The sequence below is a fragment of the Xyrauchen texanus genome, chromosome 15 (assembly GCF_025860055.1).
Source record: "Xyrauchen texanus isolate HMW12.3.18 chromosome 15, RBS_HiC_50CHRs, whole genome shotgun sequence".
In the NCBI taxonomy this organism is placed as follows: Eukaryota; Metazoa; Chordata; class Actinopteri; order Cypriniformes; family Catostomidae; genus Xyrauchen; species Xyrauchen texanus.
In genome coordinates this window covers 13,300,585-13,313,634 of record NC_068290.1, presented here as the reverse complement: position 1 = coordinate 13,313,634, position 13,050 = coordinate 13,300,585, and the positions used below count along the sequence as shown (strand labels likewise).

Sequence of the window (13,050 nt, the reverse complement as noted above, 5' to 3'; positions counted from 1 at the left end):
TTTCAGGACCATTTTCTTGTTTTAAGTGTGCATTTGTAAGCTTGTTGGATTAACCCCTCGTTTCAGATGTTGCAGTGGTGGAGATGAGTATTTCTATATGTCAGCCGTCTCTCTTTTATCACCTGGGTGTCAGAGAGAGTTTCAGTATGACCAATAATGTCATCCTGTATTGTAATAAGCAAGAAGATGATCTTGAAATTGTGAAGGTGAGACACTGCACACTCAAAGTAATTGGTTACTTCATTCTGTCATTTACTCACCGTCACTTCGTCTCAAACTTACGACTTTCTTCTGTAGAACATGAAATATGTTGTTCGGAAGAACAATTTATTACTGACAGCCTCAGTCAACATTTACTTACACTGGCAAGAAAAAGTATGTGAACCCTTTGGAATTACCTGCATTTATGTATAAATTTGTCTTAAAATTATAGTTTGATCTTCATCTAAGTTACAATAATGAACAGAGTGGGAAAATGTATGTGAACCGCTAGGCTAATGACGTCAACAAAAGGTAATTAGAGTCAGGAGTTGGCAAACCTGGCATCCAGTTAATGAAACGAGATTGGAGGTGTGGGATAAAGATACTTTGACTTGTAAAAAACACTCAAACATTTTAGTTTGCTAGTCACATGAAGCATCTGCTGACGTGGACCATGCCTTGCAAAAAAGAGATCTCAGAAGAACTATGATCAAGATTTGGAAAGGGTTACAGTTATTTTGAAGAGCTTAGATATTCATCTTTCTACAGTTAGACAAATTTTCTGTAAATGGAGATGATTTAGTACTATAGCTACTCTCCCTATAAGTGGCTGTCCAACCATGATGACTGAAAGGACACACCACAGAATGTTCAATGAGGTAAAAAAAGAACCCTAGAGTGGCAGCTAAAGACTTAAAGGAATCATTGGAACTGGTTAACACCACTGTCCTTGAGTCTACTATACGGAAAACCAAGAAGGAAACTGCTGCTTTCCAGCAAATACATTGCTGTGTGGCTGAAGTTTGCCAAAGAACACCTTGACACTCCACAACGCTACTGGTGAAATTTTTTTGCGGATAGATGAAACTAAGGTTGAATTGTTTGGGAAAAACCTACAGCAATGCGTATGGCATAAAAAGGGCAACGTAGACCAACATGAAAACAGCATTCCAACTGTTAAGTACGTGGAGGGAGCATCATGATTTGGGGCTGCTATGCTGCTTTGGGTCCTGGACCACTTGCCATATCGAGGGGAAAATTAATTTCCAAGTTTATCAAGATATCCTACAGGATAATGTCTGGGTGGCTGTGTGCCAGCTTAAGTTCAGTAGAAGTTGGGTGATGCAGCAGGATAATTAACCTAAACATCAAAGTAAATCCACAACAGGATGGCTTAAAAAAAAAAGAAAACACACATTTTGCAGTGGCCCAGTCAAAGCCCAGACCTTAACCCAAAAGAGATGCTGTAGAATGACCTTAAGAGAGCTGTTCACAGTCACACCAGACATCCTAAGAATTTGACTCATCTGAAGATGTTTTGTAATGGTCCAAAATTCCCTCTGAACATTGTGCAAGTCTAGTCCGCAGCTACCGGAAATGCATAGTTGAGGTTTTTGCTGCTAATGAAGGATAAACCTGTTTTTAAATCAATGGATTCACTTACCTTTTCCACTGCACTGTGAATGTTTAATGGGATGTGTTCAAATGAAATATTGTAATTGTTTGTGTTTTGTTAGCACATTATGTTTGTCTATAGTTTTGACTTTAATGGGGACCTATTGTGAAAAATTCACTTTTACATGGTGTTTTTACATAAATGTGAGTCGGCAGTGTGTGTACACAACCACCCTACAATGTTAAAAGTCCACCCTCTCCTCTTTCTTGTATTTCTATTCATCAAAAACAAAATGAACGGTTTTTGTTTCTGCTCTAATGTGATGTCACATTAGAGCAGGCCTCTCCCATGACTGGTGATGGACTCCACCCTATTATCATAGATCCTCCTGGGTGATCTACACCGAGTCTGCCATTTTATTTCCCATGCTGGAGCAGATACAGTGAGAAGAATAATGTCTCTGCTTCATAAGCCTCATAAGTGTTCTGTTGTTGGCTGTAAAAGTGAACATACCGGTAAGTGTCTTCGTGTACTCCCGGCATCAGAGCCACTGAAGACACAGTGGACAAGTTTTGTTTTAGACAGAAATGTGCCCCAAAACATCTTTGTATGTTTGTGCAAATCATTTTAAACTGGACTACTTTGTGAATGAGTGCCAATATAAAGCAGGATTTTCAAAAAATGTGATTCAAGCATTGATCAGTACCAAGTGTTGATGTTCCAGCTTTATATCCTGAAGATAAGTATCACACTTTGTTTTGTGAATGTATGCAAACCGCCTTTCGGAATGTGCTTGTTAGCTGATTCCATGGCTATTGCAGCTAAAGTTACCATTGTCTTTCACTGTATTCATGGAGACCAGAGCTATGTTGGGGGTGGGGAGCAGCAGCTCATTTGCATTTAAAGAGACATGCACAAAAACAGCTTGTTTTAGATTCCTCCCAAAAAGAGGCATTTACAATATGGTATAATAAATTATCCATGGGGTATTTTGAGCTGAATCTTCAGACACATTATGGGTACACCTGAGACTTGTATTACATCTTGTAAAAAGGGGCATAATAGGTATCCTTTAATGTAGATGAGATCACATTTTATGACCAATAAATGCAGCAACAACAAAAAATGCTAATTCCAAAGGGTTCACATACTTGTTCTTGCCACTGTATATTGTATGGAACAAAAGCTGCATAATAATGATTTTGCATGATTTGAAGTGATGTTGTTTGCAGTGCACCATTGTAGAATAGCACAAATATGGTTCAATGACCAAAATGAATTGATGTGCTCATTTGGTCTTCTGGATTCTTTATAGGAGCAATGTGGGAGCTACACTTTTATCCCCTACATGGTGTCACCGCAGGGTAAAGTGTTAGCATGTGATCCCACCCTGATGAGAGGGATCAGAGATTTCCTTCATTCCAGCTTTAAATTTGAATCCTTGCTGACTCCTCTGGTGGATCGACTGGTCAAGTTGCTGGAAAGTGTTCACATTCATTCTAGGTATGTGTGTGAGTTTGTGCATTCGCTACTTTGATTCAGGATTTGGGTCTACTGTTTTAGTTATCTTGTAACTAAGTAAAGGGCTTTACTTTACTTTGTTTTTCCCTTACCCCCTTCCCATATGACTTTTATTTCTGTAATAATATAACCTGAGGCCTGTTGCATGAAGCTGGTTTCAGTTGCGACCCAGGTACATTTGAGTTCATTTGAGCAAACTTTTTTTTTTTGGTCTCAAGAAGGTGGGTCAGTTTTCACCAGTGTTCAATGCCATAGGAACTAACACTACATGGCTAACCTGCTCCGGAGCAGCTTTTATTATGGTTTACAGATTGCAAACTCTGATACTGAACCTATCAGCTGTGAATAGTGAAATCTCTGAAGCAATAAAGTTACTCCCCCTAGATCAGACTCTGAGTTCCTTGCTAAAAAAAAAACAGCATTGCTGGTAACCAGCTTATGTTGTGTTTTTGATGCTGGTGTCTCCACCAGGTTTTTAAACTAGCTTATCCAGCTTTATCAGAAAGACAGCTGGTCAACCAGCAAAGCATGGCTATGCTGGTCCACCAGCTAGACCAGCATTGGAATTGCATGCTGGTTAAGCTGGTCTTTTTAGCAGGGTTCAGAGAACATTTATAGCGAGCATCTTGAGATCGATGAACACGATCTAAACCAGCCATCTGGTTTGGTCAACCTAAAACTTACTCTGAAACTTTACTTACTATGAGTTTATTCAAATAGCTTTGTGTAACAGGCCTCATGGGCTCTCAAGCTCAAAAAAATCACATTGCTTGTTATATTGTAAATCGTCTTAAGCCATACTGTACAAATAGCTTTGTGTGATGATCTGACCGAAATTCATTGAAACATTTAACAAACTTTTAAATGTCAAAACTGTAGATCTTAAATGTAATTCGCACTTCCACACATTCAGACTTGGCACGAGACACAAGAACAATGCTTGTTGGCATCTCTAAGTATGTGTTTGTGTATGTGGATTACTTTCATTGTATCTTTTTTACTCGTGTAAATTATTCTAGTTTGGAACGACATGAGGGTGAGGTTGGGTCAACTATTACTTCAAGCCAAAATTCATGTTACTTTAGAAAGCTTTATCCTTAGAAGTCAATGGCTTAATGTCACTTTCATATATATTTTTTTCATAGCTAATTTAAGTTAAACACACTTATGCCCCATAGTGAATACCTCCACGAGGCGATCCGCAGGGAGATCCGACTGGCTCGAGAGCACTTCACGGGACAGGCCCTGAGTCAGGAGCTCAGCCGGATCCAGAAGCGTTTGGACTCTGTGGAGCTTCTGAGTCCAGACGTCGTGATGAGTCTTCTGCTGTCTTACAGGGACATTCCGGTTAGGACTGGAGTAACATTTTTAATCAAGTTTTTGTTTACAATCACACCCATTATGAATGATGCTCATGCTAAGAACCAAGCAGTCATGTTATTTTATGAATTTTAGTACATGAAGCATTGAGCTCCTTGCATTTCATTCCATTTATTGCAATTGTCATACCTTTCTAATTGTGTGTTTCATCAACCTTCACAGTCCTTGGTACATGCTTGCATATTTCTTTTAGCAATTCTTTGTGTCAATATTTTGATTGACACTGTGATATCCACACCTTAATCTGTTTAATTATTAATCGCGTGTAGAGCAGCAGTCTAACCAGCTTTGATGTGTAATAAATGGTAAACCTTTGCTTGATTTTATAAAAGATTTTTATGCTTTGCTCTTTAATTATATGTATTTAAATACATAAATGCAATTTAATAAAAAAGGCTGTATGACAATGCTTGTGAAATATTAGAGGTGTCAGCCAAATGTTTGAATAATTTATTGAAATTTAAACCTCATTCTCTGTCTGATTCTAGGACTATGACTCCATAATAAATCTGGTGGAGACTTTGAATAATTTGCCCATGTGCATGGTGACTGCACATCAAAACATCAAATTTCAATACATATTTGCACTGAACAGGTGAGCTTTGTGTTTGGAAACTAATACAGTATACATAAAACGTACGTTTATTAGAGTGAACAAGAACTTATTCTCCTCTTCAAAATGTCTTTAAAGGAGGAACCACCCTGGCGACCGCGCCAAGGCTCTAAAACTTATTTTACCCATAGTGGAATCGGCAGGCACAGTGGCCTCCGATGTGTACTGCCTGTGCGGGCGCATCTACAAGGACATGTTCCTGAGTTCAGGCTTCAAAGACACAAATAGCAGAGACCAAGCATGTTTCTGGTAAATCTGTGTTTTACCCCCTCAATCAACAATACCTTTGACCATTATATCTCTTTTATACACAATCTGTACAAAATAACCAGAATATGATCAGTGCTCTGTTTTAAGCAGTGATCTGATTATTCTGTCAGTGCTTTTTTTTTTTTTTCCTTTCTTTCTAATAATCAACTTGCAACTTTGCTTCTTGGGTTTCTACATGTTTTTCGGCAGGTATGGCAAAGCATTTGATATTGAACCCACTCTGCACTCTGGAATCAATCATGTTGTTCTCCTGATGGCTACTGGGCATGAATTCGACACCTCTATTGAACTACGGAAAATCGGTTTGTGTTTGTGTCCCTCATTTAATGTTACTCTCCTGGTTGTGTGCACCTTAAACAAAGGGATTGGTCATTGTGTGTGATCTACACCTCATATCATGTAATGCTGTGAGAACTACTGCATTATTTGTTCCGTAAAGCAGGATAGTACACAAAAACTGACATTTAGTGGCCTACTTGTAACATATAAATGATCTGGGCATTGTGCATTTTAAAACATGATGAAATGATAAAACCAAAATATCATATACTCCCCATCGGGTAGTTTCAAACCCCTATGACTTTATTTCTTCTGTGGAACACCAAAAAGGCCAAAAAAGCAACATAAAGGCTTGATAAACATAGCCCATTTGACTTGTGCACTACTTTCCATGTTTTCTGAATCCACATGATGGCTTTTTGTGAGTAACAGACAGAATTAAAGTAATTATTCTATGGAAATCTTGCCTTGAAAATCTAGCTTGAAAGCCATGACAGCCTTCACTTTCATTTTATGGGTTATGAAAAATATGAGGGTGAGGCAGTAATGACAGAATTTTCTTTTTGGGCTAGCTATTCCTGTAAGAATGCAAGAATGGATGCTGTTTTTCTCTTTTGAAACTAATGGTAAAGCCTTGGCTTTGGTGTTTGAGTTTTTTTTGGCTTGTGGATAAGATATGTGTTTTGTGTGCCTGGCGTGCAGGTGTCACACTCAGTAGTCTGCTTGGCAGAAAGGGCTGTCTAGAGAAAATGGAGGACTACTGGGATGTGGGGTTTTATCTGGGGGCCGGGATCTTGACCAATGAGCACAAGAAAGTAATAGAAGCTTCTGAGAAACTCTACAGACTCAAAGCACCAGTGTGGTGAGTAAAAGATATGACTAGTTGTCCATGTTGAACGTGGGCTAAGGAGAAATAAAGTTAGGCTATCACTTGTTTTGTATCATTCTGGGAAAATCCGGGTTAGTTTTGAAAATAAAACATTATCACAGAAACTAGCACTTCTGTAGTTCAGTTCACTAAAAACCTTTTTTTAATAAAAAAGTGAGTTTTAAAAAGATTGAAAACTCAAAAATATATGCTATATAATATTATGTGCACTGCATTACAAACAAAATTGAAATGGAATAGAAAGAAAAAGTTTTCATACTTAAAATTAATGCTGGAAGGTCTGATTTAACTTTCTGCCAAGAACTGTCCACTTGGACATTTAAGAGGTCATCTAACTGAGAGGAAGATAATAATACCAAAATGCAACCATTATGAAAAGTTCTGTATAATACTCTTATTCAGTGGTTCACACCTCTGTTCCTGGATATCTCCTCAATCCAACACACATGATTCAACTTATCAGTTTGTTAGTAGATACTCCAAGACCTGAATTAGGTGTGTCAGAAAAGGGAGATATACAAAATGTGCAGTGTTGAGGGGTCACCAGAAACAGGGTTTGGATCCACTGCTCTAATTCAATTGTTATTCACTGAGATGTGATTTCTTCTTCATGACAGGTATATTGCATCCATTATGGAGACATATATACTGTACAAGCAGTTTGCCAAACAGCGGGATGGAAATTCTCCAAAACAGGCAACTGTCGACTTCTGGATGGAATTGATGGTCCAGGCATGCAAGCCCACCGTTTCCACAGCGCGCTGCCCAGTAAGACCTTTTCCTGTCTTCCTCAATGCCCTGATTTACCAAACTGCAGTAGAAAAACAGTACCTTTCACTTAGTTTCAACAACAATTAAGGCAAAGAAAAGAACATAAACAGACCCAAAAAATATATGTTTATAGGTACTAATTTTGGAGCCCTCTAAAGTGTTCCAACCCAGTATAATAAGTGTGAGTGAGGAAGATGACAGTCATACGGTGCAGCTGAGACATATTACTCCACCTGAGGTAAACACCTTGACTCTGCACTATTCTGTGTCCTGTATACACACACATACATACATACACTTATTTCAGGACCAATTGTGCAGTCTGTTGTTTGATTGTGTTGTAACGCAGCAGTTTCCATGTTATTCAATTATTTATGTGATAGTCATCATTTAAACATAATGGAGGACAGTATGTGTGTTCCTTTATCCATTTAAATGGATAGTTTGCCTGAAAATGTATATTTTGTCATCATTTACTCACCCTCATGTCTTTCCAAACCCATATGACTTTCTTTGTATTTTTAAATATAAAAGGAAAAGTAAAGCAGAATGCCCAAGCTGCTCTTTTTTTTCATACAATGGAAGCAGCGGTCACCATTCAATTTCATTACATAGAAAAGAGCAGTTTGGACATTCTGCTAGGTTCTTGTTTTCCATGCAATTAAGAAAGTCATATGGGTCTGGAATAGGGATGGGACGAGTACTCGAGGACTCTGGTACTCGGATGCGGCAACACTGATCGAACAATGATCAACATGAAAACGATGATCGATAGTGATCACGCATGATGTGACTTCACTTAATTTGAAATCCAGTGACAATTACCTGACAACTAAACACAAACATGTCAAAGAGGGAGCTTATTTTAATTACATTGTGACTTGGAGGGGTACATTGATTATCAGAGACTTCTCATGGCAAACAAACTGATACGATGCTGCAATGCTATCGTTATAATAATCAAAACAAAGAGTGTGTAATTAACCATGTTTTGAAAACCTGTCTCTGTAAAACGTTTGCTAAACATGCTTTATTATCATTTAATGTAAGAACTTTGACTCGTTAATGGATATTATTTAATAAAAGTGAATGAATGTCACTGACTAAACCTCCCTGCACTGTGTGATGTAACACACCTGCATCTCGACGAAATGAAAGAAGATTTTTCTCTCGAGTTTCCAAGTTAGATATCCGAAATAAAGTGTCATTCTGTTGCACTTTCCTCGGTTGAAAGGTGGATATTCAGACTCTCCGAGTTAAATGGAATAAATGGAATGCTTCATGAATCACAGCAACAACAATATAGAGCATTGCAGCTTTCCTCACAAGAGCGAACTTTTGGACACACACACTCACATACACACCAGGCGAGCGTGGCAGTGTACAGCAGGCGAGTGTTTCAAACAGCTAGACAGAGCGCAGGTAAATGGAACACAATTCAGCATATTCAAAACTGAACTTCAACTTAACATGCGTATTAAAACGCAATGGTTATGGCATCTCCTGTTATTTAAAAATATACTGTTTACTGTAACCTGAAGAAAGAACAGACAGATGCGCATTGTGCACATTCTTTCAGAGTTGGGCAGCAAATCTTCACATCAAGACAAAATATGATGCATTATATTTTGATTATGCAATCTTCTGCAATCTGTACTTTTTGTAACGTACTGTTTTATAACAGCCTATAATAATAATTAGTTGATGTACTGGAACAACAAGACGCAATGCAGCAGCCATAGACGTTTGTCAGACATGTAATTATTTTATTTACAGTTATGAACATGTAATTGCCCCTTGAGTACTCAAGTACCCAACAGTAATTGGACAAAATGACCAAAATGCCTATCCCAAGTCTGGAATGAGTCAGTAAAATTTTACAGAATTAAACATTTTTGGTGAACTATCCCTTTAAGCAATAAAATTCTACATTGTGTGCATGTCTGTGGGAGTGTAATGTGCCTTTATTTGGCTTTCCCAGAAAGGTCTGCATGAATGGACTTTCCCAGCATCCACGATTCGAGGAGTAAGGTATGCTTTTGGGAATACTGTCATCTGCACTATTTTTTTCTTTTTCCATGGAGGGAGAAACAAGGTTTAGATTTAATGTAGCAGTTTTTGGCCACACTGTGGCCGCTCTGTTTTGGCCAGAGGCCACAGATTTACTATGAATCATGCTTTTTAGAAATGTCATCACCTTTTGCTTGGCCAACCGTTATCTCCTTTCCAGCCTTTTAAGCTATAGGTCAATGTCTCTTTGTACTTTTATACCTCATTTGGTTCCTGTTTTCAGCCCTTAAAGCAGTGGACAACTTGTTTAGAGTTCATGTTTCTATACAAATGGTCTACTGCGTTCTGGATTTTAATATTTAACATCAGAGTAAAAGAAAGATAAAAAATAATGTGTTTCAGTTGTAAATAAATTTTCTCATAGCAGGGCATGTGTTCCTGTAAGATTGCTTAATGTTTCCACACAGAAGGACCTTATTTATATAAATCTAAACATAATGAAGTGTCTCATAGCGGAACCTGTAGTACTTTAATATTACCTAATCTTTCCACTTAGAGGCATCTAAGCTGATTCCATGACCTTTTGCTTGAATTTGACTTTTTACTTTGAAATATTTGATTACATACATCTTATGCATTATAAACTATGTAACATGCTGTCGATTACCACAATAAGATTTCGACATCCCTCAATTTGTAAAAACAAAGGAACGATGTGTCCACCCTATATATATAAGTGTGTGTGTGTATAATATATATATATACACATATACACACACACATACATACAGTGAGGGGAAAAAAGTATTTGGTCCCCTGGTGATTTTGTATGTTTGCCTACGGACAAACAAATGATCAGTTTATAATTTTAATGGTAGGTTAATTTGAACAGTGAGAGACAGAATAACAACAAAAAAATCCAGAAAAACGTGTCAAATTTTATCAATTGAATTGCATTTTAATGAGGGAAATAAGTATTCGACCCCTCTGCAAAACATGACTTATTACTTGGTGGCAAAACCCTTGTTGGCAATCACAGAGGTCAGACGTATCTTGTAGTTGGCCACCAGGTTTGCACACATCTCAGAAGGGATTTTGTCCTACTCCTCTTTGCAGATCTTCTCCTTCAGCTCCCTCCACAGATTTTCTATGGGATTAAGGTCTGGAGACTGGCTAGGCCACTCCAGAACCTTAATGTGCTTTCTTCTTGAGCCACTCCTTTGTTGCCTTAGCCGTGTGTTTTGGGTCATTGTCATGCTGGAATACCCATCCACGACCCATTTTCAATGCCCTGGCTGAGGGAAAGAGGTTCTCACCCAAGATTTGACGGTACATGGCCCTGTCCATGGTCCCTTTGATGCAGTAAATTTGTCCTGTCCCCTTAGCAGAAAAACACCCCCAAAGCATAATGCTTCCACCTCCATGTTTGATGGTGGGGATGGTGTTCTTGGGGTCATAGGCAGCATTCCTCCTCCTCCAAACACGGCGAGTTGAGTTGATGCCAAAGAGCTTGATTTTGGTCTCCTCCGACCACAACACTTTCACCCACTTCTCCTCTGAATCATTCAGATGTTCATTGGCAAACTTCAGATGGGCCTGTACATGTGCTTTCTTGAGCAGGGGGACCTTACGGGTGCTGCAGGATTTCAGTCCTTCACGGCGTAGTGTGTTACCAATTGTTTTCTTGGTGACTATGGTCCCAGCTGCTTTGTGATCATTGACCAGATCCACCCGTGTAGTTCTGGGCTGATTCCTCACCGTTTTCATGATCATTGCAACTCCACGTGGTGAGATCTTGCATGGAGCCCCAGACCGAGGGAGATTGACCGTTCTTTTGTGTTTCTTCCATTTGCAAATAATGGCACCAACTGTTGTCACCTTCTCACCAAGCTGCTTGGCAATGGTCTTGTAGCCCATTCCAGCCTTGTGTAGATCTGCAATCTTGTCCCTGACATCCTTGGTCTTGGCCATGGTGGAGAGTTTGGAATCTGATTGATTGCTTCTGTGAACAGGTGTCTTTTATACAGGTAACAAGCTGAGATTAGGAGCACTCCCTTTAAGAGTGTGCTCCTATTCTCAGCTCGTTACCTGTATAAAAGACACCTGGGAGCCAGAAATCTCTGATTGAGAGGGGGTTGAATACTTATTTCCCTCATTAAAATGCAATTCAATTTATAAAATTTGTGACGTGTTTTTCTGGATTTTTGTTGTTGTTATTCTGTCTCGCACTGTTCAAATTAATCTACAATTAAAATTATAGACTGATTATCTCTTTGTCAGTGGGCAAACATACAAAATCAGCAGGGGATCAAATACTTTTTTTTTTCGTGTGTGTGTGTGTGTGTAGAGAGAGATGAGTTTAACCTTGGCCAATTTTTCTGTGATATTTTCTTTTTTTAGCAGTGTCCTGATTAGTAACTGTTTATCTTCTGTCCCCTTTAATTCCACTCTTGCAGCATCTCAAAGTTTGATGAACGTAGCTGCTTCCTGTATGTCCTGTACAATTCTGATGACTTCCAGTTGTACTTTCCCAGCGATCTTCACTGTAAAGGGTGAGCTCCACCCACATACAGATTGCTCAGACACGCTGCCAAGGACAACATAGGCGAGGAGCTGAATCACGTGTTTTCGGCAGAACGTTTACTAGAGGTTTACTTGGCCTACATGCAGAACTTGATACAAAAGAAGGAAAAGTAATCAGGCATGCATTTCAAAGGCTTATTGGATGGTGCCTAGAGCATTTTCAGAGTTTTAAAAATAGCACATTATTCTTAAAGGGATATTTCACCCAAACATTATAATTCTGTTATCACATACTCAACCTCTTTATGTTAAAAACCCATGTGACTTACTGTCTTCTGTGAAACACACAAAAAAGAGATGTTTGGCAGTATGTTGTTCTCAGTCATCTCAGTCACATTGCATCTTTTTCCATTCAATGAAAGTGAATGGTGACTGAGGCTAACATTCTACATGAAATCTCCTTTTGTGTTTCATAGAAGTGTAAAAACGCCACCTCGCTGGCCCAATGGCAAAATCCAGTGAAGGGGTGAAGGGAACTACGCGTTTTGTCTTTTCTGCCCCACGAGTGGTTTTGGCATCTTAAACTAGTTTGTTTTAATTAAGACCAAATCAGACTCTGATAAATTTATAATTTTTCTTACTCCAATTATATTAGACCTCGAATTTTGTTTGAAATTCCAGTTATTATTGATCATCAATTGAGATCTTCTAGATTTAGATACTTGATTATTCTAGTTAATTCTATACTTTTAAATTGCACTCATTCAATTGCAATCCTGTCACTTAGGGTCTCATGCGGGCCGTGTACATGGATCCCATGGTCACAAACTTGTCAATTTAATTTTTAGCCAGAGGGTAAGTGACTAATACTAAAAAGAATGATTACTACCGCAGCTTATCTATTTCTAATTTGTAGTTTTCCTTTGTTTCTATAGATCTGTATACATTTGATTAATGTAATATTATCTCTAGACAGAGGTAAACAACTAATACTTGTTGGATAAGGCCAACCAAAATACCATTTCCCAAATAATAGTAGTTTTGTTTAGTTCTATAGATTCCTATTACACTTGACTAGAATAAGCATTAAACAGGGGTAATGACTAGTGCTATCTGGACTGGTCGATCAATATTACATTGTGCCAGATAGTACTTTCTTTAGCCTTAACAGTCTATTACACTTATGTAAAGCCAAAT

The 13,050-nt window shown here is 38.4% G+C and overlaps 1 protein-coding gene across 1 annotated transcript in view; it reads left to right on the top strand.

Moving 5' to 3' along the window:
- LOC127656352 (mitogen-activated protein kinase kinase kinase 5-like) overlaps window positions 1-13,050 on the top strand; it is a 36,839-nt gene that overhangs the window by 453 nt on the left and 23,336 nt on the right. The window contains exons 2-12 of the mRNA XM_052144647.1: window positions 67-206; window positions 2,913-3,100; window positions 4,297-4,465; window positions 4,987-5,093; window positions 5,190-5,360; window positions 5,571-5,683; window positions 6,363-6,522; window positions 7,167-7,317; window positions 7,454-7,558; window positions 9,302-9,351; window positions 11,787-11,882. Of these exons, the coding sequence (XP_052000607.1) occupies window positions 67-206; window positions 2,913-3,100; window positions 4,297-4,465; window positions 4,987-5,093; window positions 5,190-5,360; window positions 5,571-5,683; window positions 6,363-6,522; window positions 7,167-7,317; window positions 7,454-7,558; window positions 9,302-9,351; window positions 11,787-11,882 (1,450 nt within the window). The remainder of the gene's footprint in view (window positions 1-66; window positions 207-2,912; window positions 3,101-4,296; window positions 4,466-4,986; window positions 5,094-5,189; window positions 5,361-5,570; window positions 5,684-6,362; window positions 6,523-7,166; window positions 7,318-7,453; window positions 7,559-9,301; window positions 9,352-11,786; window positions 11,883-13,050) is intronic.